At 41.8% G+C, this 27,930-nt stretch overlaps 2 protein-coding genes and 1 non-coding gene across 5 annotated transcripts; 1 reads left to right on the forward strand and 2 right to left on the reverse strand.

Annotated features, from left to right (window-relative positions):
- Positions 1 to 706: 706 nt before the first annotated feature.
- On the reverse strand, positions 707 to 4,283 carry LOC141693848 (replication protein A 32 kDa subunit B). Of its 3 annotated transcripts, none has more exons than XM_074499028.1 (10): positions 3,961 to 4,283; positions 3,502 to 3,609; positions 3,325 to 3,422; positions 3,159 to 3,200; positions 2,970 to 3,047; positions 2,505 to 2,583; positions 2,324 to 2,407; positions 2,162 to 2,244; positions 1,037 to 1,105; positions 707 to 904 (listed from the first exon to the last, which is right to left on the reverse strand). In XM_074499028.1, exons 1-10 carry the CDS (start codon positions 4,063 to 4,065, stop codon positions 820 to 822), a joined length of 831 nt encoding a protein of 276 aa, XP_074355129.1. In that variant the 5' UTR covers positions 4,066 to 4,283; the 3' UTR covers positions 707 to 819. The 3 variants fall into 3 exon arrangements, with proteins under 3 accessions (XP_074355129.1, XP_074355130.1, XP_074355128.1); XM_074499029.1 differs by having other exon boundaries at positions 707 to 899; positions 2,324 to 2,413; XM_074499027.1 differs by having other exon boundaries at positions 2,324 to 2,413; positions 3,961 to 4,282.
- Positions 4,284 to 6,523: 2,240 nt separating this feature from the next.
- LOC141694223 (small nucleolar RNA R71) lies at positions 6,524 to 6,630 on the reverse strand. Its single transcript, XR_012563546.1, has one exon. It is a non-coding gene; the product is annotated as a small nucleolar RNA R71 (small nucleolar RNA).
- Positions 6,631 to 16,919: 10,289 nt separating this feature from the next.
- LOC141692055 (uncharacterized) lies at positions 16,920 to 17,480 on the forward strand. Its single transcript, XM_074496797.1, has one exon. It carries the CDS (start codon positions 16,920 to 16,922, stop codon positions 17,478 to 17,480), a length of 561 nt encoding a protein of 186 aa, XP_074352898.1.
- Positions 17,481 to 27,930: the final 10,450 nt, after the last annotated feature.

The raw sequence follows: 27,930 nt of genomic DNA on the forward strand, positions 1-27,930 counted from the left end.
AGGACTTGAGGCACTATTTGCATGCAATTCTTTAAAAGTGGATTCAATTCCCCTCAATCGTCATGCCTTTTAAAATCACCTTCGGGGGAGTGCCAAATGAGGTAAGCTGGATTTGTCAATTGGAACTACAAAATCTTACGAAATCTAATAGGAGTAAATTTTTAGGTGAGTACAAAAACACTTAAAAACTAAAACTGCACTAATAAAAATACATTACTACACTTCGTACACACATAACTCCACTATAAATTTTATTTATACCAAATGATGAAATTGTGAATCAGATAAGAATTCTTTTTGGTATGGTGATGATTTGACATTTAGTTTTTTTGGTATAGTGATGATTTGACATTTGGGACCGTAGAATTCTTTTCGATTATAAAAAATACTAACTGAGATTACAATTACAAAGATTAACCCTGAACTAATGATATGCAAATACAAATTCAAAAAAACCACAAACTGTTATATAGAGATGCATACCGAAACTGTCCAGTATTGATTTCTAAATGTTTGTTTAAAACATGCCAGAGTTATTAAACACGTAAAATAAACTCTAATTTTATTATTTATGAAAGACATTTTTTTGTAACTAATAAACTACCTTGAACCTTAAAATTATAAACTAGGTATAAAAACCAGTTGCATAAACTCTCTACTAGGTTAAAACAGTATAATCACTTAACAAAATTAAAGACCCGGGAACTGCTGAAACTGATTTATATAAGGAGTAATAGATTAATATATCCAGTACCCTAACAGACAAGTTTTTTGAGGAACCGAAAAGAAAAAACAATTGCTCGGATGTAAGCTGAGGTATTAACCATTCATTGTGGACTTGTAATGGAATTCGTCAACTGATGAATAAACCAGCCCTTCATCCACCAGAACTTCAAGTGCTTTCCTGCCCCATCCAGAGTAAATTATTCAAAAAACATATTTACTATACAAATGTGCAAGTGCATACCCTGTGTGTGTGCATGTGCGTGTGTATGTGCAAGCATGCCCAGACAAATCAAATGGTAAGAGAGAATACACGACTGCTTCCTGTGGAATACGCAAACTTCTTGCAATTACATCCTGATGAACCCCAGTTTCTGGTGCTCTGATAATTTAAATGTCACATAGTCAGATTAATAGTAATTATCTTGAAACAGAAATTTAACTCAAAGTCACTACTGTAATATTAAAAAATAACATTTTCACTTGCAAAGACTACAAGCATTAGAAAAACTACATTAATTTAAATTTGTTAATTGTGTTTCTACTTTCCATATACTATCAGCTTTCCTACATAATGTCCATGCCTAATTTAGTTGGTTACCTAACCCCAATCTGGTTGGAGGTGTCTCTGTTCCAAGTATATTACACAACAGTTTTTAGAATACTTGAACCAGTATGCACATGATATCATAAGTTGCTTGTGAGATTTGCAGTTGTAAAAGAGATATAGCAACTAAAACATTTGGACCAAAAAGAAATTAGCAAGTAAAACCCAGATATATCTGATAGAGATAAAGTGCACTGCAGTACTGAAGAGGTAAAACTGATCAACCAACCGTTTTTGACACAAGTGTCAGCTAACTAATAATAAACAGTATATAATTTTTGATTGAACTGGTTGATGCGACTTTAAACTCTTAGTTTGGATAGAATTATGTGTCTATGCATGCATCAACTAAATTAATACTTACATCTACAGAAAGAGACCGAGTAATACTGCAACTAAATACCAAAAAAAACTATTATTTCTTTAATTAAAAATTTATTTGATTGCTTCTGCACATACAAATTGGAAGAATTAGCTCGCCAATGTGTACATTTGAGGTATTATTTTTCAGTTTGATCTAGTAGATATCATGTTCATGTCCAACTCATAATCCAGCTCATGTCTCTAAAACAAAGAATTTTTCATACCATAAGGAAAGGGAATGCCTAGAATCTTTATTCTCTACCAATGTCATACATAATGATCAGTGATGTACGATTCAAAGCACTGTTTGTGTACATATAGAAAACCCTATCAAACGCCAATAAAGTAGTATATTTGACGATATCCCCACCACTTGTCAAAATTTTGTGATACATCATCACTAAATATACAAAATAATTTATACGCCAACACATACAATCTGGTTTGATTAGGTAAGCATGTACTTACACGCACAAAGGCTGCTGCAAAAAATCTAAAACCATTTTATTAGTGCCGCCTAAGTCACCAGTATTGTAGTTCACACCTGCGAACTAGAAAGCAAAAGATAGCTAACTGAATAAAAGCTTTGATCAAGAATCATGAAAATATAAATTTGCACATATGACTAACTTGATTTGAAGGAGGTGCTTGATATCCCTGAAAAGGCATGCTACCACCTGGAGTTGGTAAATGACCTGCAGCAGGGCCACCACCCTGCACCTAAGATCAGCAATTTGCAATATTCAATGCTAATTTTAATTAGTATGAAACATGGAAATCAAATTTAGAAACAATCACAATGACATCATACCCGTAGTTTGGTGTTGTAGTGATGAACATAAGCACACTCGGCAAAGTGGTATGTTATTTCATTAAAGTCTTTCAGAGGCCTGAAATTAGATCAATCACAAACATGGTTGAAACATAATTTGCATGGACGCGAGAACGGAGCTATAGGTATCTTTTAAGTACATGAAATTCTGCACATCACTTGAAATCAAACAAATGTCTTGGCTGGACAGATAGTTAAGTCTAAGTGCATACACAAGAAAACAAACAAATGTCTTTTAGACAGTGTCATGATTCTGGCATAACATACAACCCTCAAACTCAGCCAAAGTATTTACAAGTGCATAAATTAAATTTTGACTAGGACAGCCAGAATAAACATAAACAAGAAAACTTAGGCATTTCATGAGAACTATAAATAAAAGTCACACATTTAGAATAAATAAGGTAAATCACGCTTACAAACAAAAGATCAATAATTACATACCTGATACAAAAGATCACTAATTGCTTTTTACCCTGAAAGCCTTTCAAATGTCCATGAACACAAACATACATTCCATCCCTAAATACAAAAATCCATTCCAAAAATTAAATATAAAATCTCAAAGTATCGGCTTTAGAATCCAATGTTTGCATAAAAAAAAAACTGCTCCTACAGATGATATTTACTCACAGTATACCCTCCATTTCCTTCAGATCCGCGGATTCATTAACCCTAATCAACACAACATACACATCACGTATTACATCTCAGTGTACCACAATATTAATATACATAACTGCAAAACCAAAATAAGAATCGAAAACTAGTCATTTGACTCAATTCGATAAGATAGTACCATTTAGTACAGTCAATACGTCCGGTCCCGTCATCGATCTCTAGCGAAACATCAGTAACTCCTTCAGCCTTGTTAACCACCATTCCCACTAATTTAACCTAAAAACAAAACAAACTATCACTCAACAAAAACCGAAACATTCAATCAATAAAAAAACTAATAATATAAAATGCTTACACTGTTAATTTCGACACCATCAACTGAAAAATTAGACTTCTCATCACTCGACAACGCCAAGCTTATTTGCTTCACTGTTAACGGAAGTAGCTGCTGCGTTTCACGATTCTGCCAATAAGACCCCGCACACACAATCAATTAGGATAATTTTCCAAGTCAACAAGAATAAATTGAACGGCAAACAATAAATCAACAACAAAACAGAAATTAATTATCAGCGAGGGAAAGAGATCGATAGAGGGGAAGAGAGAGAGTCTTGCATATACATATGTGCATAGAGAGGGAGAGGGAGAGAGAGAGAGAGTATTATTGCAAATACATATAAGCTGAGGGGAGAGAGAGAGAGAGAGAGTATCGTCTATACATATATGCTGAGGAGAGAGAGGGAGAGGGAGAGAGAGAGAGAGAGAGAGAGAGAGAGAGAGAGAGAGAGAGAGAGAGAGAGAGAGAGAGAGAGACCTTGGCAGGAGAGAAGGAGTGATCGGAGACAGTCTGAGTAGCCTGAGAAGGCATAAAGCCACCGCCGGCAAAGGCAGCACTACCGTCGAATTGACCTCCGTACATAATTGTAAACCCTAGATCGAATCGACGATAAACAAAATGAGTGTTTGTGCGTGTTTCCACGACTCGATCAGTAATGAATTAAAAGTAATTGAGGGTTCCCGCCTTTTCAACTTTTCCCCAATTCCCGCTGAGATAATACAACTATTGTAAACCCCTTTCTTGTTAAATCTTCATTTTAGTTTTGCCGTGTTACTGTTTCGGCCTTCTGGCCCAAATTTGTGATGGGCTTATTTTTCGTTCGGCCACATGTACATGTACAAGATTTTAAAATAATTTATTTTGTAAAATACTACTCACTCTGTTTTTTAATATATAACGTTTGATTTTCTGGCACACATATTTAGGAGGTTTGACTGTATAGTTAAAATTATTTTTTTTAAAACAATCTTTTTGTGAATAAAAGTTCTGATCTCATATTTTTATTCAGAAAAAATAGTTTTTTTTAAATAATAATTCTAATTATGTGGTCAACCCTTCTAAATATGTGTGTCAAAAAGTCAAACGTCATATAATAAAAAATAGAGGGAGTATTATTGTTGGTTATAGGCCCAAAAAGGCCCATTGAACGAAGGCCCATTAAGCGGTTGTGCTACTGGGCCGAAGGACCTCCAGGCCCGCGTCGCCAAGGCCCATGGAAGCCCAGGCCGAGGCCTGCTACTCGCGGACCGTTGGACAATGCAAGGGTCATAACGCCCCATTTTCACTCCCTCCTTAATAGTTGGTAACGGAAGAACATTCATGACATGATTGGGTATAAAAACCATTGTGAAGTAAGATAAAACATATACACTCTCAACACTCTACTTCTCTTGTATTATTACCCTAATTTTACAGCCAGATTCTGATTCTCACACCGGAGGTGAATCGGGGGTCCAAACCCTCGCATTCTCTTCACTTTCAGGTACGGCCGAAGCCATCTTCAATCCAGCCGAAGCCTGTTCATACAACCGAAAGGATCTGGGCGTAACATTTGGCGCCGTCTGTGGGAAAATACGAGAGTTACAAGTTGAGAAAATGACAGAAATTCATGAGCATTCACCGCCACCTGGTTTCACCGACAAGGGACAACCGTCCTCCCTAGTAGACGAGGACGGGGTTATCACGTTAACCCCTGAAGAAGAGGCCTTACTCCTAAAGATCCGGGCAGAAAAGGACGCGGAGAAGGGTAAGACCAAAGTTGATCAGATTGACAAGGAAGCGGAAGCGCGAGCCAAGAAAAGAGAAGCTGATGCCCTCCGACTCAAAGCCCTCCAACTGCAGAGGGAAGAAATTGAACTGCAAGAACAAGCCTTGAGAGAAGTGATGCGGGCCGAAGAGACCGGCGGAGCTGATAAGTGGCATTTTATACCACTTAGAACGTCTTAAAATGGCTTAAATTGGTGTCTTGAAATCAAGTATTTTGTGTATTTGATGCGTTTTTCTAGTGTTTATGCATTTCAGGGTATTAGTTGCATTTCGGAGGAGGAATCATCAAGAATAAGCCTTGGCATGTGTTCACCATTGCGAGAGGGAAAGAACGGGCAGATTACGGCGAAGAAACGGAACAAACCTGGAATTTTTCCAGTAGGGTCCTGCGCGCCCGCGCAGCAATGCTGAGCGGCCGCGCAGCAGCCTTGCGCGCCCGCGCAGAAATGCTGAGCGGCCGCGCAGGGTCGGGGAAAAAGCTGAATTATTTTAGACTTCTACTTCTGTTTGGCTTCCAACTTCTATGTAATCTGAGTTTTATGGGACTATTATATAAGTAGATTTGAGACGTTTTCATAGAAAAAAAGAAGGAGATTATGTTTTAGATTGTTTTTGGCGCCGCTGCCGGGGACTCGGCGTATTTGTTTAGTTTATGTACTTACCACCATTGGTCATTAGGACTCAGTGATTAGGACGTAGTAGTTAATTACTCTTTTCGGTTGTGTTTCAGGTACTTTAGCAAGCGTTTATGCAAACGCGTTCTCGTGCTCGCAAGAGGACCTTAGATACAGCTGAGGAGAAAGACGAAGTTCTTGATACTCTGGAGAAGTTAGATTTTGAGGATTCGGATTCAGGAACTGAGCAGAAAGAACCAGTAAACATGGGAGATCGTATTGTTCAAGCTAATCCAGCTCTTATGGATTTTTCTCGACATAAAATTGATGACATTCAGTCAAGCATCCTTCATCCGGCTATTCAAGCTAACACCTTTGAAATCAAGTCGGGCACTATTCAGATGGTGCAGAATTCTGTTTCTTTTGGAGGAGCGGCAACTGAAGACCCCAACATGCACATAAGGAATTTTGTCGAGATCTGCAGCACTTTTAAGTATAATGGCGTGACTGATGAGGCTATCAAGTTGAGGCTTTTCCCATTCTCACTGAGGGATAAAGCTAAAGACTGGTTACATTCTGAACCAGCTGGGTCCATCACTACGTGGCAAGATCTTGCGCAAAAGTTTCTGGTGAAGTTTTATCCAATGGCAAAGACTGCTGCTATGAGGATTGCTCTTACTCAGTTTGCGCAGCAACCTACAGAATCTATGTGCGAGGCTTGGGAACGCTACAAGGAAATGTTGAGAAAATGTCCACATCATGGAATGCCGGATTGGATGGTAATCACTGGTTTTTATAATGGTTTGGGGGCCCAATCTCGGCCCATGCTCGATGCAGCAGCTGGAGGCGCCTTATGGGCTAAAAGCTATACTGAGGCGTATAATCTTATCGAGACGATGGCTGCAAATGAGCATCAAAACCCAACTCAGAGGATGACGTCAGGCCAGGTAGCAGGTATTCTGGAAGTTGATGCAGCCACCGCTATTGCAGCCCAGCTCCAAGCGCTATCAATGAAGGTTGATTCTTTGGCTACGTATGGAGTTAATCAAATAGCTATGGTTTGTGAGCTTTGTGCAGGTTCTCATGCTACGGATCAGTGTTCTCTTGTCAATGAATCTGTTCAGTATGTGAATAATTATCAGCGACAACAGCAGCCTGTGCCAGCGACCTATCATCCTAACAACAGAAATCATCCAAATTTCAGCTGGGGGAATAATCAGAATGCTATTCAGCCAACATATCAGCAAGGAGTAAGTAAACAGTTTAACCCACCTGGATTCCAGCAACCACAGCAGTATGCTACAAGGTAATCATATCCTCAACAGGAAAGTGCAGCTGCACCTACTAGTGCTGATTTTGAGGAACTTAAGCTGTTGTGCAAGAGTCAGGCGGTTTCTATCAAGACCTTGGAAAATCAAATCGATCAATTAGCCAATGCAGTGCTCAATCGTCAACCTGGCACTCTTCCCAGTGACACGGAAGTACCAGGCAGGAAGGAAGCTAAAGAGCAAGTCAAGGCTATTACCTTAAGGTCTGGAAAAGTAGCTGATGCTGAAAAGGCAAAAGAAGTCGAAGCTGAAGTTAGAGATGAAGAATCTAAGCAAAAGGAGAAAGTGGCGGAACCAAAGAAGACTACTGTTGAACACACTCTGCCTGAGGCTAATACAGGGGAGAAACAGCTCTATCCTCCACCACCTTTTCCTAAGAGATTGCAGCAACAAAAGCTGGATAGACAGTTCAGGAAGTTTATGGAGGTGTTCAAGAAACTTCACATCAATATACCTTTCGCTGAGGCGCTGGAACAAATGCCTAGTTATGCGAAGTTTATGAAGACTATTCTTTCAAGGAAGGTGAAACTGGATGACCTTGAAACCGTTGCTCTCACGGAAGAATGCAGCGCGGTTCTGCAACAAAAGTTACCACCAAAACTGAAAGATCCAGGAAGCTTCACCATTCCTTGCACCATTGGCAATCTAAATTTTGACAAGTGCCTTTGTGATTTGGGAGCAAGCATTAATCTGATGCCGTTGTCGATCTTTAAAAAGCTGGATCTGCCTGATCCAAAACCCACATACATGTCGCTACAATTGGCGGACTGTTCCATTACTTACCCAAGGGGCATAGTTGAGGATGTGCTCGTCAAGGTGGATAAGCTCTTCTTTCCTGCTGATTTTGTTATTCTGGATTTTGAGGAAGATAAGAAGATTCCCATAATCTTGGGGAGGCCTTTCTTGGCTACTGGCCGTACCTTGATAGATGTGCAAAAAGAGGAACTTACTATGCGGGTCCAAGATCAGGATGTGACCTTCAACGTATTCAAGGCAATGAAATTCCCTACAGAAGATGAGGAGTGCTTAAAAGTGGATTTGATTGATTCTGCGGTTACTTCGGAACTCGATCACATGCTAATGTCTGATGCATTGGAAAAGGCCTTAGTGGGGGATTTTGACAGTGATGATGAAGATAGCAACGAGCAATTACAATATCTGAACGCTTTTCCATGGAAGCGAAAGCTCGACATACCATTTGAATCTCTTGGTACTTCTGACCTTAAGAATGCTGAAGGGAAGCTCAAACCATCAATAGAGGAAGCACCTACCTTGGAGCTCAAACCATTACCTGAACACTTGAGGTATGCTTTTTTAGGTGATTCATCTACGTTACCTGTTATTATTTCAGCTGACCTTTTAGGTAGTGAGGAAGACAAGCTCTTAAGGATTTTGAGAGAATTCAAATTGGCTATAGGATGGACCATAGCAGACATCAAGGGGATAAGTCCTTCATATTGTATGCATAAAATTCTGTTAGAGGAAGGTAGTAAGCCAACTGTGGAACAGCAGCGAAGACTGAACCCGATCATGAAGGAGGTGGTGAAGAAAGAAATTCTGAAATGGCTAGATGCAGGCATCATTTATCCTATTTCTGACAGCTCATGGGTGAGCCCTGTGCAATGTGTACCTAAGAAAGGAGGTATCACTGTGGTCGCGAATGAAAAGAATGAGCTCATCCCTACTCGAACAGTTACAGGATGGAGAGTATGCATGGATTATAGAAAATTGAACAAAGCCACAAGGAAGGATCACTTCCCTCTCCCATTCATTGATCAAATGCTTGACAGATTGGCGGGACATGAGTATTTTTGTCTTCTGGATGGTTATTCCGGGTATAATCAGATTTGTATTGCACCAGAGGATCAGGAAAAGACTACCTTCACTTGTCCATTTGGCACATTTGCTTTTCGTAGAGTTTCGTTTGGGTTATGTGGCGCCCCGGCCACCTTTCAGAGATGTATGATGGCTATATTCTCTGACATGATTGGAAATAACGTCGAAGTGTTCATGGATGACTTCTCCGTCTTTGGACACTCATATGATGAATGTTTGAATAATCTGCGCGCCGTACTCAAAAGATGCGTGGAAACTAATTTGGTGCTTAATTGGGAGAAATGTCATTTTATGGTGCGTGAAGGCATTATCCTTGGGCATAAGGTCTCTAGCAAAGGTCTGGAGGTGGACAAGGCCAAGGTGGGAGTCATTGAAAATCTTCCCCCACCTAATTCGGTGAAAGGAATCTGTAGTTTTCTCGGTCATGCGGGTTTTTATCGGCGATTCATCAAGGACTTTTCAAAGATATCTAAGCCGTTGTGCAATTTACTTGAGAAAGATGTGCCTTTCAAATTTGATGATGAATGTTTTGCAGCATTCGAGACTCTCAAGGAGAGTTTGATCACGGCACCAGTTATTACAGCACCAGATTGGACAGAACCATTTGAGATGATGTGTGATGCGAGTGACTATGCGGTAGGTGCAGTTCTGGGACAGCGCAAGAAAAATCTCTTCCATGTGGTCTACTATGCGAGTAAGACTTTAAATGGGGCCCAATTGAACTACACCACTACTGAGAAGGAGCTTTTGGCTATAGTCTTTGGCTTTGAGAAATTTCGATCTTATCTGCTTGGTACGAAAGTGACAGTATTCACTGATCATGCAGCCATTCGCTATCTGGTTTCTAAGAAGGATTCAAAGCCGAGACTCATTCGTTGGGTGCTTTTACTTCAAGAATTTGAGTTAGAGATCAAAGATAGAAAAGGTACTGAGAATCAAGTAGCTGACCATCTCTCTAGGTTGGAGAATCCCGATTCTACTTCACAAGATAGGACGCTAATCAATGAATCTTTTCCGGATGAGCAGTTGTTTGCAATTCAGGAGGAAGAACCATGGTTTGCAGATATTGTAAACTATCTTGTCAGCAATATAATGCCGCTTAATTTGACATCCGCTCAAAAGAAGAAGTTTCTGCATGAGGTGAAGTGGTATATGTGGGATGAACCATATTTGTTTAGACAGGGAGCTGATCAGATCATCAGGAGATGTATCCCGTTCTGTGAGACGGAGGGGATATTACGAGACTGCCATTCCACGGTTTATGGTGGACACTATGGAGGTGAGAAGACGACAGCTCGTATTCTGTAAGCAGGTTTTTTCTGGCCTACTTTGTTCAAGGATGCTCATCAGTTTGTTTTAAGGTGTGATCGTTGCCAAAGAGTGGAAAATTTGTCAAGGAAGGATGAGATGCCATTAAATGTGATGCTTGAAGTCGAGGTCTTTGATGTATGGGGAATCGATTTCATGGGGCCTTTTATCTCGTCTTGCAATAATCAGTACATCTTGCTGGCAGTCGATTATGTCTCAAAATGGGTTGAAGTTAAAGCTTTACCGACAAATGATGTAAAGGTAGTACTAAATTTTCTTCATAAGCAAATTTTCACAAGGTTTGGAGCGCCTCGGGTAATCATAAGTGATGAAGGATCGCATTTTTGCAACCGTAAGTTCACTTCTATGATGCAGCGTTATAATGTGAATCATCGAGTAGCTACTGCCTATCATTCGCAAACAAATGGTCAAGCAGAAGTGTCTAACAGAGAGATAAAGCGCATTCTAGAGAAGGTTGTTTATCCGTCAAGGAAGGATTGGTCTTTAAAGCTCGATGAAGCTGTTTGGGCTTACAGAACAGCATACAAAACTCCACTTGGGATGTCACCGTTTCAGTTGGTGTATGGTAAGGGATGTCATCTACCGGCGGAGCTTGAGCATAAGGCCTACTGGGCATTGAAGAAATTGAACCTGGATTTAGATGCAGCTGGTAAGAAAAGAATGCTTCAGCTTAATGAACTTGATGAATTTCGACTTCAAGCGTACAAGAATAACAAAATGTATAAGGAAAAGGTGAAGAGGTGGCACGATAGGAAGCTATATCCTAAGTTATTTGTGCCAGGGCAACAAGTTCTGTTATTCAACTCTCGGCTCCGACTTTTTCCTGGGAAGTTGAAATCAAGGTGGTCTGAACCTTTTATTGTCAAAACTGTGTTTCCACATGGAGCGGTGAAATTTTTTGAGAATGATTCGGACCAAGCATTCAAGGTTAACGGTCAGCGGTTGAAGCACTACTATGGGGACATGGCAAACCGAGAGGTGGTTAGTGCCATTTTGTTGACTACTTGAGAAAGGTACGGAACGTCAAGCTAATGACAAAAAAGAAGCGCTGTGTGGGAGGCAACCCATGAATTGTTGTTACAGGAACCCTTAGAAGTTAATAACCTATCCAAAAACACAAAAAAATCAGAAAACAGGGGCTGAAAAAAAAAATTCCAGAGACCCTCTGCGCGCCCGCGCAGCTATGCTGAGCGGCCGCGCAGGGGTCGAGTTCCAGAAAATTTTTTACAGTTCAGAAAAAAAAAAACAAAAACACAAAAACCCATCACAGCCCATAAACCCACGAATTCTTTTCCCATTACCCCATGATTTTATTCCTCAACCCCACTCCTAATCTAATTTAACCTACTCCACACCCTATATATACATACACCTATCCCACATATCTCCCACAAACTTCCTACACTTAAACCCTCTCATAAACATCAAAAATCAGTTCTTACACACTTTTATTCACAAATCAATGGCACCCAAGAGAGCACGCACTATTGACAGCAGCAGCACAGTTCCTACTACTGATTCATCAAGGGGTACTGCTGCAAGGCCTCGGTTAACTGACAGAGTTGCGGAGGAGGAGTACACTAGGCTGTTGGGGAAGCCGATTCTGAAGGAGAGGGGGTTTTTACCATCAGGGAGGGATGGTGAGTTGTTGCCCATGATTGCAGAGAAGGGGTGGATAGCTTTTTATGAGTCACCCGAAGCAGTACCGATGAGTGTTGTTCGCGAGTTCTACGCGAACGCGAAGGCTGAAAAGAATGGGTTTTCTGTAGTTCATGGGCTGACGGTTGATTATCATCCTGCGGCGATTCGCCGTGTAATTGGACAGCGAGAGAGGAAGCCCGAGGAGGAGAACTGGAATGAAAAGACTGCTGAGGATTTTGACTTGGATTTGATTTGTGCGACTCTCTGTCGACCGGGCACAGTTTGGAACCGCAGTCCAGCCAATAATGAGTATCGTCACTTTCCGGCGATCGCCATGAACAGGTATGCCCGTGCATGGAATGCATTTATATGTGCTAATATTTTGCCTTCTTCACATGCACATGAGGTCACAGTTGAGAGAGCACAGTTGTTGTGGGGAATTCTGAATGAGGAATACTATGTGGACCTTGGTGAGTTTATCTACCAAGGAATTCTGAAGTTTTTGAGGGGAGCAAAGCATATGAACATCCCTTATGCATCCACGGTTACGAAGCTATGCCGAGCAGTAGGAGTGAACTGGCCGGCTCATGAGCAGTTACAGTTGCCAGCAGCTCCGATAGATTCTGACACTCTGAATGGGATGCAGGAGTGGACCGGTGGTGAGCCTGAGGAGCATGGGCTGGGTTATCGTCTTCCAGGAGGACGTCCAGCACGAGGTGCTACTATGGCTAGGCCAGGGTGTGGTGAGGCTGGTTCTTCGAGAGCTCAGGAGGGTGCTGGGATGGGTGATGCCCAGTATAGGAGGCTTTCACGGCGGATGGATGCCATGTATGAGACGCAGAGCAGGTTTGCTCAGGAGCTCACTCTTGCGTTAGGGACTGCTTTTCGAGGCCTTGGAGCTGATATCCAGTGGCCAGTTTTTGGTGAGGACTCTGCATACCCGCCGCCTGATACTCCACCCACTGAGGGTGATGATGATGATGACTCCGAGTAGGTATACCCTGTGTTCCTTTCTACTACCTTCACTGGGGACAGTGAAGATTTTAAGTTTGGGGGTGGTAGTTAAGGAATATTTTGTGTGTGTCATATAGCTGCATATTCATGATAGTTAGTTCATATAGTTGCATAATTTTTGTCATATAGTTTTTTTTATATATAGCTTTATTTGTTTGTCATATCATATAGCTCATGCATATACCATGATCCCTTTTGCAATGATTTATCGACTGAATTGTGATATTGATGCGAGTGTAGTGATAGCATTAAAGTGATATTAAGTTGTGTAGGTTGATATGCATGCTAGAAGCACTTGTATTTTCACTAAATCTTAGAGAATGCTTAAGGGCTAGATTGTTGTTATGATCTGATTATTTTCGAGGATAATCTGTTTATTATGCCTAGAATTTGATAATAGGTTCTTAGTGGTAAAGGCATGAAAAAGAAAAAAAAATGGAGTAAAAATGGAATTTGTTGCTAGTTGTGGCTAGGCGTCAAATGGCTAGTAGCCGGCTCGCATGTTATGCGAGTAGTCTAGGGTTGAGCAAGATGGAGCGAAACGCACTTGCTCTGAAAAAAAAAAAATTTGCATAATTGATCAAGAGTGGGCTCTTTGGTATTCGAGTTATTAAGTTCTGAGGGGACTTTGTGCCTAGTGACCTAAGGCTTTTAGAGTCTGGGATCCGCTAACCTAACGCTCGTTACATGGATACCATTGTATAAGTCTTTTGTGGACCTCACTCATTGCACGGTCAAATAAGTATTTGAGTTGTAAATAAAAAGCACGATTCCGTAGTAAGCTCCAGAGTTCTTGTAGTGTTGTATATCACTTTGTGCCTAGAATTTTTATTCTTTGTATAATCGTAGGATTGCCTTGAGGATAGTCTAGTCATAGTAATTGGTCTAGTTCCGAAGCATATCTGTTAAGCATTTGCACACACCACGTTTCTGGCTGTATGTCCGTTTGCATGAGTTTATTGATCTTTAGTGTCTAACTGCATTCGTTGAGACGTGACAATTTGGTTGGTTAATTGTAGTAAGGGGGATCGTTGCATTTTCATATAGATTGCATTCATGCATATTTTTATTTGTTTTGAGTCTGTGATGCTTGAGGACAAACATCGATTTAAGTTTGGGGGTGTGATAAGTGGCATTTTATACCACTTAGAACGTCTTAAATGGCTTAAATTGGTGTCTTGAAATCAAGTATTTTGTGTATTTGATGCGTTTTTCTAGTGTTTATGCATTTCAGGGTATTAGTTGCATTTCGGAGGAGGAATCATCAAGAATAAGCCTTGGCATGTGTTCACCATTGCGAGAGGGAAAGAACGGGCAGATTACGGCGAAGAAACGGAACAAACCTGGAATTTTTCCAGTAGGGTCCTGCGCGCCCGCGCAGCAATGCTGAGCGGCCGCGCAGCAGCCTTGCGCGCCCGCGCAGAAATGCTGAGCGGCCGTGCAGGGTCGGGGAAAAAGCTGAATTATTTTAGACTTCTACTTCTGTTTGGCTTCCAACTTCTATGTAATCTGAGTTTTATGGGACTATTATATAAGTAGATTTGAGACGTTTTCATAGAAAAAAGGAAGGAGATTATGTTTTAGATTGTGTTTGGCGCAAGAAGCGAAGGAGATAAGGAAGAAGACCGATTTAGCACACTGCAGCGAAGAGGAAGCATATTTTCTTGTGATTCTTGTTTCGTTGTAACGTTGGATGCTAGTTTTCTTGCTTTGACTTATTTACTCTTGTGACGTACTCTGTTTTAATATAATTAGTTTAGTTATTATTTTCTTGTGTTGTTTATCATGATTTCATATGAACCCATGATGGCGATAAGTTCTATTATGGGCTAATCGTGATCATGGGGTTGCAACGGATTTATTATAGAATTCTTTAGTTAATTGTTTAATACTTTAGTGTGTGATGATTGCATGATATCTAGTATTGGTTGTGCATATTCGTCTTATGTACGTCGCGAACATATAAGATAGGGTGTTAATCTCTTGTGAAGCGACGGTGGATCTTGAGATTTAGAACTTGTCATGCTAGCATAGGTTCATGTACGTTGTGCATGATTAGTGGGTAACTCTAACAGTTTTATTTGCCCTATGTAATCAAAAGGGATAACTTGTGCTTAAATTGTTATGTTGTCAATTTCTGTAGACATATAGGAACTCAACATAATTGATGACTATTCAACTTCTATCTTAATTGTGGATGTTTGGTAGAATGGTATTAGTACAATGAAAGTTGGCTTTTATCAGTTCCGTGTTATTCGATTAATATCATCACTGTCACATGCTAAAGGTAATAACAATGGCTATAGAAGGAAGTAATAATGAAGTTGTGATCTCATGAGTGTTTTATTGTTGATAAATTGAAGTGTTAGTTAAGTGGTTAATTAAGTAGTTAATTGTAGTTAATATTTAATCAACAATTTTAAGTGATTTTTATCTTAACATTGAGAAGTAGTCATACATTGGTGAGTGAGTTTAATTAGACAATAACTTAGTCCGAGTCTCTGAGGGAACGAACTAGAAAGTATTCTATATTACTTGCGAACGCGTATACTTGCGTGAATATTAGTGCATGTTTTCGCCCTAACAGGAGCACATAAGGATAGAAGGGAACGAAGGACGTATGACGAAGAAGATGAGTTTGACTCTGATTCGCATCCCCGAAGGAAGAGGGCTAAGCAACCCTACTCTTCCGATTCAGATTACGAGCCGATGGATCCCTCCTCAGGCTCAATCGCTTAGAGAAGGCCCTTTTCGGAGATAGGAGGCCCGATCGAGAACCTGTTGTAACACAAGAGATTGAACTGTACCGACCCCCTCCGGGCGAAGAGAGACAATTTCTCAAGATGAGCGAGTTCAACGGGAAGGGGGACCCCGAGGACCATTGTGAAAAGTATGAACTTCTGATGGTTGAGATGGGCCACAATGATATAATGTTATGCAAAATGTTCAAGACTTATCTCAAAGGGTCCGCCTCGATGTGGTACAAATCCCTGAAGCCTCGGTCCATCGGGTCTTACGAGCAGTTGAAGAGGAAATTTTTAAAGTACTACTCGCACCTGTGTCGAAAGGCGAAGGACACCGAAGCCTTGGTCCATTGTCGGCAGAGGGCGAATGAGGAGCTGGGGAATTATCTCGCTAGATTCAAGGAAGAAGCGGGAATGGTCACCAATCTGGACAAAATCAAAGCAACGGGCTTCCTAACGGCGGGGCTAGACCCCTATAAAGGTAAAAAGCTTCGTTCATCTCTTTACGATTTTCCCCCAAAATCCCTAAATGATATATATGTGAGAGGCGAGAATATTCGCCGCAATATGGAAAGTATTGGGGGATATAAAGACACAAGAAGGGATGACCGATCAAAGCGATCCGACAGATATGAGGGCTCAAGATCAGGATCTGACCGAAGGGATAGCAGAAAGGAAGGAAGGAAGGAATCAGATCAGGGGCCGAACGACGTCGAGATAGAGATTCGGCCGTGTTCACTCCTTTGAATGCGTCGATCTCCAAGATTCTCCATGAGATAAAGGGCAAGCCAGGATTTGTTCGCCCCGCCAAGATGAAGGTCCCGAATCACAAGAAAAATCCCGATAAGTAGTGTGACTATCACAGGGACAAGGGGCATAACATAGATGAATGCTACCACCTCAAGAAGCTCATTGAGCGCATGATCAAAGACGGCGAGCTTAATCAGTTCGTCCGAGATCTGAGAGATAGATTGGGGCTGAAGGAAAACTCATAGGAGGAAGTAGAGGCCGATGAGCCAGAACGAAGGGACAGGATAAGGGGTGAAGTAAAAACTATATCTGGGGGAAGCATCCTGGATAAGGATAGCAAGACAGCAAAGAAGAGGTACGCCCGACAGGTGTACAATCTGTATCAGTTCGGGCAGGCAAAGCCCCACATGCCCATGACCTTCAGCACTGAAGACTATGAGGATGTCATTCACCCGCACGAGGACCCTTTGATCATCAATCCTATCATCGGGCAGAACAAAATATGGAAGGTGATGGTGGATACCGGCAGCTCAGCCAATATACTATTCCACAAAACCTACTGTAAGATGAACTTGGCGGGAGAGCAACTAGAGCCCTGCAACGAGGCTCCCCTCTATGCAATCGGAGGCCATCCAATTCAGTTCGAAGGAACAATTACTCTTCCGGTCCTCCTGGGCAAGTTATCGTATACCGCTGAGAAGCTGGTGAAGTTCTACGTGGTTCGGATTGAAAGCCCGTACAATGCAATATTCGACAGGCCCTTCTTATCAACTTTCGAAGCAGTGGAGTCCATACCCCACCTCAAACTCAAGTTCCCAACTGAAAAAGGGGTAGGAGAAATGAGGGGCGATCAGAAAACTGCCAGAATCATAATGCTCGAAGACCTTGAGAAGGATCAAGAATATGAAGGACCGGATGGAACCAGAAAGAGGAAGCGGGCAGAATCTGAACCAGTGGAAGTCGGGAAACATTGAACATTGAGTTGGAAAAATTTGGGGCCGATCTCTCGAGTCCTATTGCCGAACCCGCGGCAGAGACTGAAGAAGTGGAGTTGTACGCAGGCCATTCGGGAAAGATGGTGCGGATAGGCAAAAACATGGGGCCAGACCTGAAGGCGAAGGTAATAGCTGTCATTCGGAAATACCATGATGTGTTCGCCTGGGGGCCCGAAGATATGCCCGGATTGGATCCCAAGACGGCAACGCACTGCTTGAACGTGCAGCCCGAGGCCAAGCCAGTAAAGCAAAAGAAGAGGACATTTGCAGTCGAACGACAGAAGGTAATAGAGGCCGAGGTGGAAAAACTTTTAGAGGCCAAATTTATCGAGGAGATCGAGTATCCTAACTGGCTAGCCAATGTGGTGGTCGTGAAGAAGTCGAACGAGAAATGGAGGATGTGCGTGGATTACACTGACCTCAACAAAGCATGTCCGAAGGATCACTACCCATTGCCTAACATCGACCAACTAATAGACGCAACGGCAGGATATGAGGTACTTAGTTTTTTGGACGCTTTTTCCGGTTATCATCAAATTGCTATGAATGATAGGGATGTGCCCAAGACAACGTTCATAACTCCGAAGGGGACTTATGCTTATATTAAAATGCCCTTCGGACTGAAGAACGCTGGAGCCACATTCCAGCGAATGGTGAACAAAGTCTTTAAAGAGCAGATTGGGAGGAATATGGAAGCATACGTGGATGATATGATAGTGAAGTCACTGTTCCAAGATCATGCCGAGGAATTAAAAGAATGCTTTGAAACTCTCCGAAAGAACAACATGAGGATCAATCCGAACAAATGTACCTTCAGAGTCTCTAGTGGAAAGTTTCTCGGGTACATGGTCAGCGCCCGGGGGATAGAAGCGAACCCGGAGAAGATCGAAGCGGTTATCAATATGGAACCTCCCAAATACATTAGAGATATACAGAAATTGACGGGCCGACTCGCCGCCCTACGGCGTTTCATTTCCCGGTCAGCCGAGAAAGCACTTCTTTTCTTCAACGTGCTTAAAGGGTCAAAGAATTTTGAGTGGGGGCCCGAATGCCAAAAGGCATTCGAAGAAGTAAAGGAATATTTAACAAAGGCACCACTCTTGATGAGGCCCGATCCGAAGGAAACTCTTCAGATTTATCTAGCTGTATTTGACAGAACTCTGGGGGCCGTCCTTGTGAAGAATTATGAAGGCAATCAACATCCCGTGTTTTACGTGTCCCACGTCCTCAAGGACGCAGAGACAAGGAACCCCAACGCCGAGAAATTCGCATATGGGTTGGTTATGGCCTCCCGAAAATTGCGACATTATTTTCAAGGCCGGACGGTCCAAGTTGTCACCGATCAACCTCTGAAGAAGATTTTGACCAGGCCCGAAGCCTCCGGGAGAGTCGTAGCGTGGTCCATCGAACTCGGGGAATTCGATCTCGAATATGTCCCCCGAACGGCAATTAAGGCCCAGGCTTTGGTCGACTTCATGGTTGAATGCGCATTCTCGGGTCCGAAGGATCTCTCGCCTGAAGAACAACTAATCCGGATCCCAGGAAAGTGGAAGCTCTTTGTAGACGGTCCGGTCGCCGGAAAAATGTGTGGGCAGGCTTGATCCTCTCCAGCCCCGAAGGATTTGAAATATGCCAGGCCATAAGGTTCGACTTCCCCTTGACAAACAATGAGGCCGAGTACGAGGCCCTCCTCACAGGAATGAAGCTTGCCCGAAGCCTCGAGGCGAAGCACCTAAGGGCCTTCAGCGACTCCATGTTGGTTGTGAAACATTTCACAGGGGAGTATGAACAAAGGGATCCCCGAACGAGAGCCTATGCTGCCAAGGTACGAGATGCTTCTTTATCATTTGAAACCTTTGAATTAAGTCAAATTGGCAGAGAAAATAATTCTAGGGCAGACGCACTTTCCAGGATAGCTTCGGCCGAGACACGGAACTTAACCGGTTCTATTTACCTCACCGAAGCCAAGATGCCTTCGATCGAAAAGAAAGAGTGCCTAGAGATTTACCAGGGAATCGATTGGATGACCCCCCTCAGGAACTTTTTGGAGAAAGACATTCTGCCACCCGGCCGGAAAGATGCCCTGAAAGTTAAATACAGAGCATCAAGCTACACTATCATCAATGTGCGAATGTACTGCTGATCAGTCAGTCAACCCCTTTTGCGCTGTTTGAACAACGAAGAACAGCAACAGGCTTTAGAGGCAGTGCACGAAGGAATTTGCGGCGAGCATCTGGCTGGTCGTTCCCTCGCCTTTAAAATTCTCCGGCAGGGATTCTTCTGGCCCACTTTAAAGGTAGACGCCATCGACTATGCAAAGAAATGTGTACAATGCCAGTTGTTCTCCACTGTCCCGAAGCAACCTCCAGAAGAGATGACCTCTATACTAAGCCCAATTCCGTTCGCCGTATGGGCCGTGGATATAGTCGGCATACTTCCTACCAGCACGAAGCAAGCAAAATACTGTATAATCGCCATTGACTACATGTCTAAATGGGACGAAGCCCGTCCTCTGTCAACCATAACCGAAGAAGCCGCTAAAAAGTTCTTCCTGGAACAGGTCATTCTTCGGTTTGGCATTCCGAAAACCCGCATCTCAGATAATGGAACTCAATTCATCGGAAACAAATTCCACAAGTTCCTGCACCACTTCGGAATCCAACAAAAATTTAGCTCTGTCGCCCACCCACAAGGAAATGGGGCGATCGAGGCGGCGAACAAAGTGATATTCCGTGGAATCAAGAAGAGGCTGGGCGAGGCAAAAGGAAGATGGGCGGGAGAACTCCCTTGAATCTTATGGGCTTACCGAACCACTCCCCGGACATCAACTGGAGAAACTCCTTTTAGAATGGCTTATGGCACCGAGGCCTTAGTTCCTGTCGAAGTGGGCTTGGAATCATACCGAACTGAGACCTACAATGTGGAAACTAATAGCTTCGGATTGAAGGCGAATGTAGACTTGCTGGAGGAAGAAAGAGAAGCCGCCCATCAAAGGAACATGAGGTATTTACTGCAAACGGCGCAACACTATGACTCCAATGTGAAGAAAAGGGCCTTCGGAGTAGGAGACCTAGTATTAAGGGAGTTGGCCGCATCTATGTCGGCCAAGTAAGGAAAGCTCCAGCCGAACTGGGAAGGGCCTTACAAAGTGACCGAAGTCGTTCGCCCAGGAACTTATAAGCTCGAAATGTTATCAGGCGAATCAATTAAAAATACTTGGCATGCCAGTCGCCTTCGGATATTTTATCAGTAAGAAATTTCTTAAAAAGCTTGTATTTCAATTATATGTGAAGAATGTAAGCAGTCTGATTAAATAAAGATGCATTTCCTGTCAAAATTTATTTATTTATACATACTGCGGCCGACCGAGTATTATCTGAGGGCGATCCCGAAGAAGATAAACCCTTCGGCCGCTGCCATTGTCTAATTTGTTAATTGAAAAGACATAAGGGGCATTAAAAGATCAGCACCCATGTGCCCTCGCCTGAATTAAGAAAGGATTAACAGCCCGAACCAACCTTCGACCTTTAACCCTTGGGGCCGTAAGGGGTAGTGAGGCAGCAATACATCAAAATCGTTAAAAAATCGTTAAGGCAAATGAATAAGCCGAAGATACGATTCATTTTATTCAAATCTATAAGATCGTTGAGGCGAATGAAGCCAGAGATGCGATTCATTTTATTATTAAAATTGTTGAGGCAAAATAAGCGGAAGATACGATTCATTTTATTCAATTCGATAAGATCGTTGAGGCGAATGAAGCCAGAGATGCGATTTATTTTATTATTAAAATTGTTGAGGCAGAATAAGCCGAAGATACGATTCATTTTATTCAATTCGATAAGATCGTTGAGGCGAATGAAGCCAGAGATGCGATTCATTTTATTATTAAAATTGTTGAGGCAGAATAAGCTGAAGATACAATTCACTAATTTCGTTAAGGCAAATGAGTAAGCCGAAGATACGATTCATTTTATTCAAATTTTTAAGATTGTTAAGGCGAATGAAGCCAAATATACAATTTTAATAGTCGTTAAGGCACCAATAATGCCGAAGAGACGGTTCGTTTTTAAGGCGAACAATTAAATGCAGTCGGATAATGCTGATAAGAAATAAGATGCATTAAAATATAAAACCCCGAAGGCTAGTTAAATTACAAAGAGTACCAACTACAAAGACTACCAACTACTACCAATTACAAAGAATACCGATTACAAAAAATGGAAATACAGGATGACGAACGAAGAATGTCGCTGCAAGAGTTGGGTACGACCATGGAAACACCAACGACAAACTTCGCAACAAGATCATCTTCCTTCATGTCAAGCACCTCAGTGCTGAAGGTTTAGGCTTGAGGGTCTTCATCCGAGAGCTCTTCGTCTTCGCCGGAGGAGACATGAGGGACTTCGACTGTTGGACGACCGATATGATCCTCCAGGCTGTCGTCCAACAACTGCTTATAGTCCCAGTTCAGACCATGGGCCTTCTCCAGGACATAATCAGCGTCGAACTGGAAACAACGCTCCTCAGTCCGGTCCAGCTGCTTCTGCTTCTTCCGAAGTTCCTTTCGGGACCTCTTCAGCTGGACGTTCCGATGGGAGATCCTCCGATTCTCCCTCTCCAACTCAGTCTCCAGCCGGGATCTATCCTTCTTCAGCTCAGCGGCTTCGACCTCGTTCTGGGCTTTTACCCTCACGAGCTCCTCCTCGGCCGCCGTGGCCCTCCTCTCCAACTACTTCACCTCGACCATGCGAGTCTCCATATCCTTAACCTTATCCTCCACGGCTGCGGCCCAAGGGGTAGCCTGCAAAAGGACAACAAAAACATTACTAAAGGATGCCGAAAAGAAAAAAGTGGAAGAAAAATAGAAGATTAAAAAACATACCAAGGACAGGAAGGACAGAAGCTCCGTGCAGGCTTCGGTAGTAGAGGCCGAAGCAAAGGTCGGGAGATCGACCGGGAGCTGAAGCCCATGGCAGAGATCCGAAGCCACCTCCTTCGTGGATTGCCGAGCAGGATATACAGTATGGTCGGACGTAAGCACGCCCCACCCCGGGAGATAAGAACGCACTATCCCCTCCTTGCTTCGGGTCCTCTTGGTAGGGCTCCCCTCCCCCATGTACTCCAAATCGTCCCCCTCCTCGGCCTCAGAAGCCACTCGGGATTGACGGGGCGACGAGGGCTTCTCGGTCGGGACCCTCTCGCCTGTGCCATCAGAGGGATCGGGCGTAGCCCCCTTATCGACGGCCTTCTTCGCCGCCTCTTCGGCCGCCCTTTTCTCGGCCGCCCTGGCCTTCTTTCTCCTTGAAAACACTGAAATAAGGGAAAACAAGTCAGTCCAAGCATATATATAATCGAATGCATAATAAGAAAAAGAAAATACAGGTGTGGGGATAAAACTAAAGAAAAGACCAAGGAAGAAGTTTTGTTACCCCCACCCCACAAGCTGAAGAGCCAATCCTTGTCCCGAAACTCTCCAGGACCCATCTTCTTCAGATTGACGTCCACCAACGCCGTGTAACTATCCTTCTCCTCCAAGGTCAAGCTCGGCATGAGAAGCAGAGCGGGGTTTACATCCCGCCAAACCGACATGGCCGCCAACCCCGGACCACTCACATAGCACCAGTGTGTGTGAGTGGACTTATTGTTCGAGTTAGTCGCCGTCCAATCGGGTCGCCCTGCCCGACGGGCGATGGTGTAAAAACCAGCACTCTTCGGATTCCTCCTGAAATCGTAGTGGTACCAGAATAAGCGAGTGCTCGGTGCGATCCCGGCGTGAAGACACATGTTCTGAACAGTTGGTGTGGATGAACCCGTTCGGATCCATCTGTCCGAGGGCGAGACCCATCTGGAAGAAGAGGTGCTTAATCAGCTTCAACGGCGGCACCCTCAAGCCGCATTTGAAGGCCGCCTCTGAAATCCCTACGACACAGCCTCCATATCCGTCCGGTACCCCGGGAGTGTCAAAGATTCTCTCACCCTCCCTCGGCGCGTACAGCCAACAAAGTCCTCGGGGAACAGAGTAATCATCGTACATCTGAACGACGTGCCCTTTCGTCAGTTCAGATCTATTATTGGTTGCGGGATAGTCGGCATCCGAACCGTATAGGGCCCGTCCCGTACGCTCGGGGCGAAGGGGACGTTCCCACCAAGCTGTTGGATAAGGGGTCCCAAGAATCCGGGGGACGTTCTACTCGGTCCATGTCCCTGTATCAGGAACAGAGAGACATTAGTCCATGTACTCGGATTAGCAGATAAAAGAAAAAATAAACACCCGAGTACACGTCCCAGGACCGAACGAACCAGAACCCCGGAGGCTGTTTTCGAAGGCTGCTCCTGAGCCAAGCCCACCCGAAGGATGTTCTTGCCTACAGAGCCTTACACAAACATCGCTCCAGACCACCTGTTTAAGCCCTTGGTCGGCTCCCGAAGGGTGTTCTAAAACCAAGAAATCCCGAAGAACGTTCTTGGTCATAAAACACCTCGCATGCCATCTTTAAACCCTTTGGGCCTCCTCAAAATTGGTAAAACCCAGAAACCTATGATTACCTACCCAAAAACCCCAGAAAAACACAATAGCACACGCAAAAACCCAGAAAATCCCCATAAACCCGGAACAAAAGTCCGCATGCAAACTCTCTAAAACACGGGAAACTAGCATGCAAATTCAAAACTGGAAAACAAGAAGAGAGACTTACTTATTTGAAGATGTTCTTGGATTGAAATGGGATGATTTGGGAAGACTGAGTTGCTGTTGCCCGTGATTGAGAGATTCACCGCGATTTGTCACTGTGTGTGGAGAAGCTAAAGTGATAAAAAGGAAATGAAACATACAAATGGGCTTATATAGGCACCTAAAATGAATTAGAGCAGCGACGTTTGGGGGTTTTCGAAATGAACGTCCCAGATCAAAACGGTTGGCATTCAACGGCTGAGATTGAGTCATGAAATGACGTGCCACCAGCTGTCATCAATGCACTGCAAGTCCCCATAAGATTGCCACGTGTACGACCGAAGATCGAGGCAGGACTGAAGCGATCGCCCTAGGGTTCCTTCATCCCCATATGGGCCGAGACCGGTGTCCGTCGGCCGGCCCGAAGGCCCAGCCGAAGGACATGGACATGTTGGTTATAGGCCCAATAAGGCCCATTGAACGAAGGCCCATTAAGCGGTTGTGCTACTGGGCCGAAGAACCTCCAGGCCCGCGTCGCCAAGGCCCATGAAAGCCCAGGCTGAGGACTGCTACTCGTGGACCGTTGGACAATGCAAGGGACATAACGCCCCCTTTTCACTCCCTCATTAATAGTTGGTAACGGAAGAACATTCATGGCATGATTGGGTATAAAAACCCTTGTGAAGTAAGATAAAACATATACACTCTCAACACTCTACTTCTCTTGTATTACTACCCTAATTTTACAGCCAGATTCTGATTCTCACACCGGAGGTGAATCGGGGGTCCAAACCCTCGCATTCTCTTCACTTTCAGGTACGGCCGAAGCCATCTTCAATCTAGCTGAAGCCTGTTCATACAACCGAAAGGATCTGGGCGTAACAATTATATTATGAAAATGTCAAAGACATGGATTGTAATGTTAATTATGAGATGGAAAAATTGACCTCTCTTATTTTTAGGACGATAAAAAAGATCCAACTTTTTGATGATATGCGTGTTGATTTCCGCTTTCAAACCTTTCAAACCTTGTGGGTGAATCTACATCTTGCATTATTTTCAGAAATCAGGCCGTGGGGAATTGGAAATTCGTGATAATATTATATTGATTGCTCTGAGTTTAGCATGCATGGATTTTATTTTAGATACATAATGAAATTGTTACACTGTTTATATATTAGAAATTTATTTTTGTCTGCTCAGATACTAACAATTTATAAGTCTACTCCTCTAACAGAGGATGTGAAATCTCGACAACTGTCAAATCTGCCTCCAATTTATATGATCTGGATGTGTCCTGACCTATAATGAAAGTCCATCTGGCTATCTACCTCTTTCTAGACCCGTATAGAAAGGCTGATATCCCTAATCTTAAAACTCATCTACATTATTAACGAGCCCACTTAAACAAATTTGTGCAGGTAAAGCTAAAGTAACGAAAATTTCACTTCTCATCTCCTACATTCATTCTTACTGTAACTCATTCTCTATAATTTCTACTAATTTTTTGATTTATTTCAATCCAATTACTCACCTTTGTGATAAAGGTGTTCTACGACTGTCATGTCCAAACATGTTGTCTTGCTGGTACACAGCTTAGGCATATAGATATCTATGAAATAGTGATTGAAAGATAGTCAACTACCAGAATTATCACACGCGTCTATCTATTATATATATAATACAACAGAGGGGTTTGATAAGCAATTTAATTCATATGACGATTATGCCCCTATTTAATATCTATATAACATTTATTTACATTTAATCTCACAATTAATATTTGTTAGTTGACTATTAATATCTATATAATACTCATTGCTCACAATCAATATATATATTAATTGACGCATCATTAGTATCTATATAATATTTATTTTATCTCATCATTCATTTGTAAAAAATTGTTAATTGTTGTATAATTAATATGTGCATAAATATACACGTTAATAAATATGTACATGCATATATACAATAAATATATACATATGGGAAATTATCCACAGCCAACTTGGTTGGGATACACCAGCCGCAATATTACATTGCGGGCTGCCACAATGTTTCATTGCGGCGGGTGAGTGCACCCGCAATGAAACAATGCGGGTGAGTGCACCCGCAATGAAACAATGCGGCTGTTGTATTTCATCCAACGATGGCTGGGGATCAGTTCCCTATACAAATATATAAGTTAATACATTCATGTTATATACATACATACATGTACACACATATATACACACAAATACACACACATACAAAAATACACATACATACTCATATTTTTTTATTTGTCATCCATTTAACATCGTTCATACATACATACATATATACATGCATACACACATACATAGATACATACTCATATATTCTTACATATGACGATTATGCCCCTATTTATTATATATATAATAGTTATTTTATATTTATTCTCACAATTAATATTTGTTATTTTACTATTAATATCTATATAATACTTATCGGTCACGATTAATATATATATTAATTGACGCATCATTAATATCTATATAATATTTATTTTGTCTCATTATTCATTTATTAAATATTATTAATTGTTATATAATTAATATGTGCATACATGTATACATTAATAAATATGTACATGCATACATACAATATATATATATATAAATTAATACATGCACGCATATATACATACATGCATACACATATACACACACATACATAAACACACATACATATTCATATATTCTTATTTGTCATCAATCTAACATCGTACTCATATAAACATACATACATACATACATACATACATATATATACATGCATATAAACACAAACACATACACACATACATACATAGATACATACTCATGTATTCTTATTTGTCATCAATTTAACATCATCTTCCAAAACAATGAAATGGCCATTATATTAAATTATATTAAATAAAAACAAAATAAACTATTTATTCACACATGTACGATTTATACTCCATTATTAATAATTATGTGACATATATCATATACTCCCACTGTCCCATAGTTTGTTAACATCGTCAGGGGTTTGTTGAGCAAATTAATTCATATGACAATTATACCCCATACATTATCTATACACAATATTTAATTAATCTCGTCATTCATTTATTAAAAATTATCTATTGTTGTATAATTGATATGTGCATACATACATAATACACACACACACATATATTAATACAAGGACATATACACATAAATACACGTATATTCTTATTTGTCATCAATCTAACCTCGTCATGGAATAGTGAAAGCTATTATTATTATATAAAAGACGAAATATTAAAAGTTTTGGCACGGTACCTGTTTTGGTACCCGTCGAATTTACTGAATTACCCTTAATTATTTGTTAAAATTAAAAGTTCTGGTACAGTACCTGTTTTTTGGTACACGCTGAATTTACTGAATTACCCTTAATTATTTTATTAAAAATACAAATATTAATTCCTATTTTTTTAATCTAGGAACGTCGCCCGCGGGGACCCGTTTCGCACTTAATTCAAATATATATGCTATATTATAATAGACAAAATATTAAAAATTTGGTAATCGGTCGATCATTATTACTTAATTTTTTTCATTTAATTATTTATCTTATAATTTAGTTTTACGTAATTTATATTCACCCAATTATTTTTTTTAAAGTATGGCATAATAGACATTCACCATGACCACTTTTATATAGCCCATTTACAACGCCACTGTGACACCAAGTCACCAATCTGCTGTTGTTATA

The sequence above is a fragment of the Apium graveolens genome, chromosome 10, assembly GCF_009905375.1.
Source record: "Apium graveolens cultivar Ventura chromosome 10, ASM990537v1, whole genome shotgun sequence".
NCBI lineage: Eukaryota > Viridiplantae > Streptophyta > Magnoliopsida > Apiales > Apiaceae > Apium > Apium graveolens.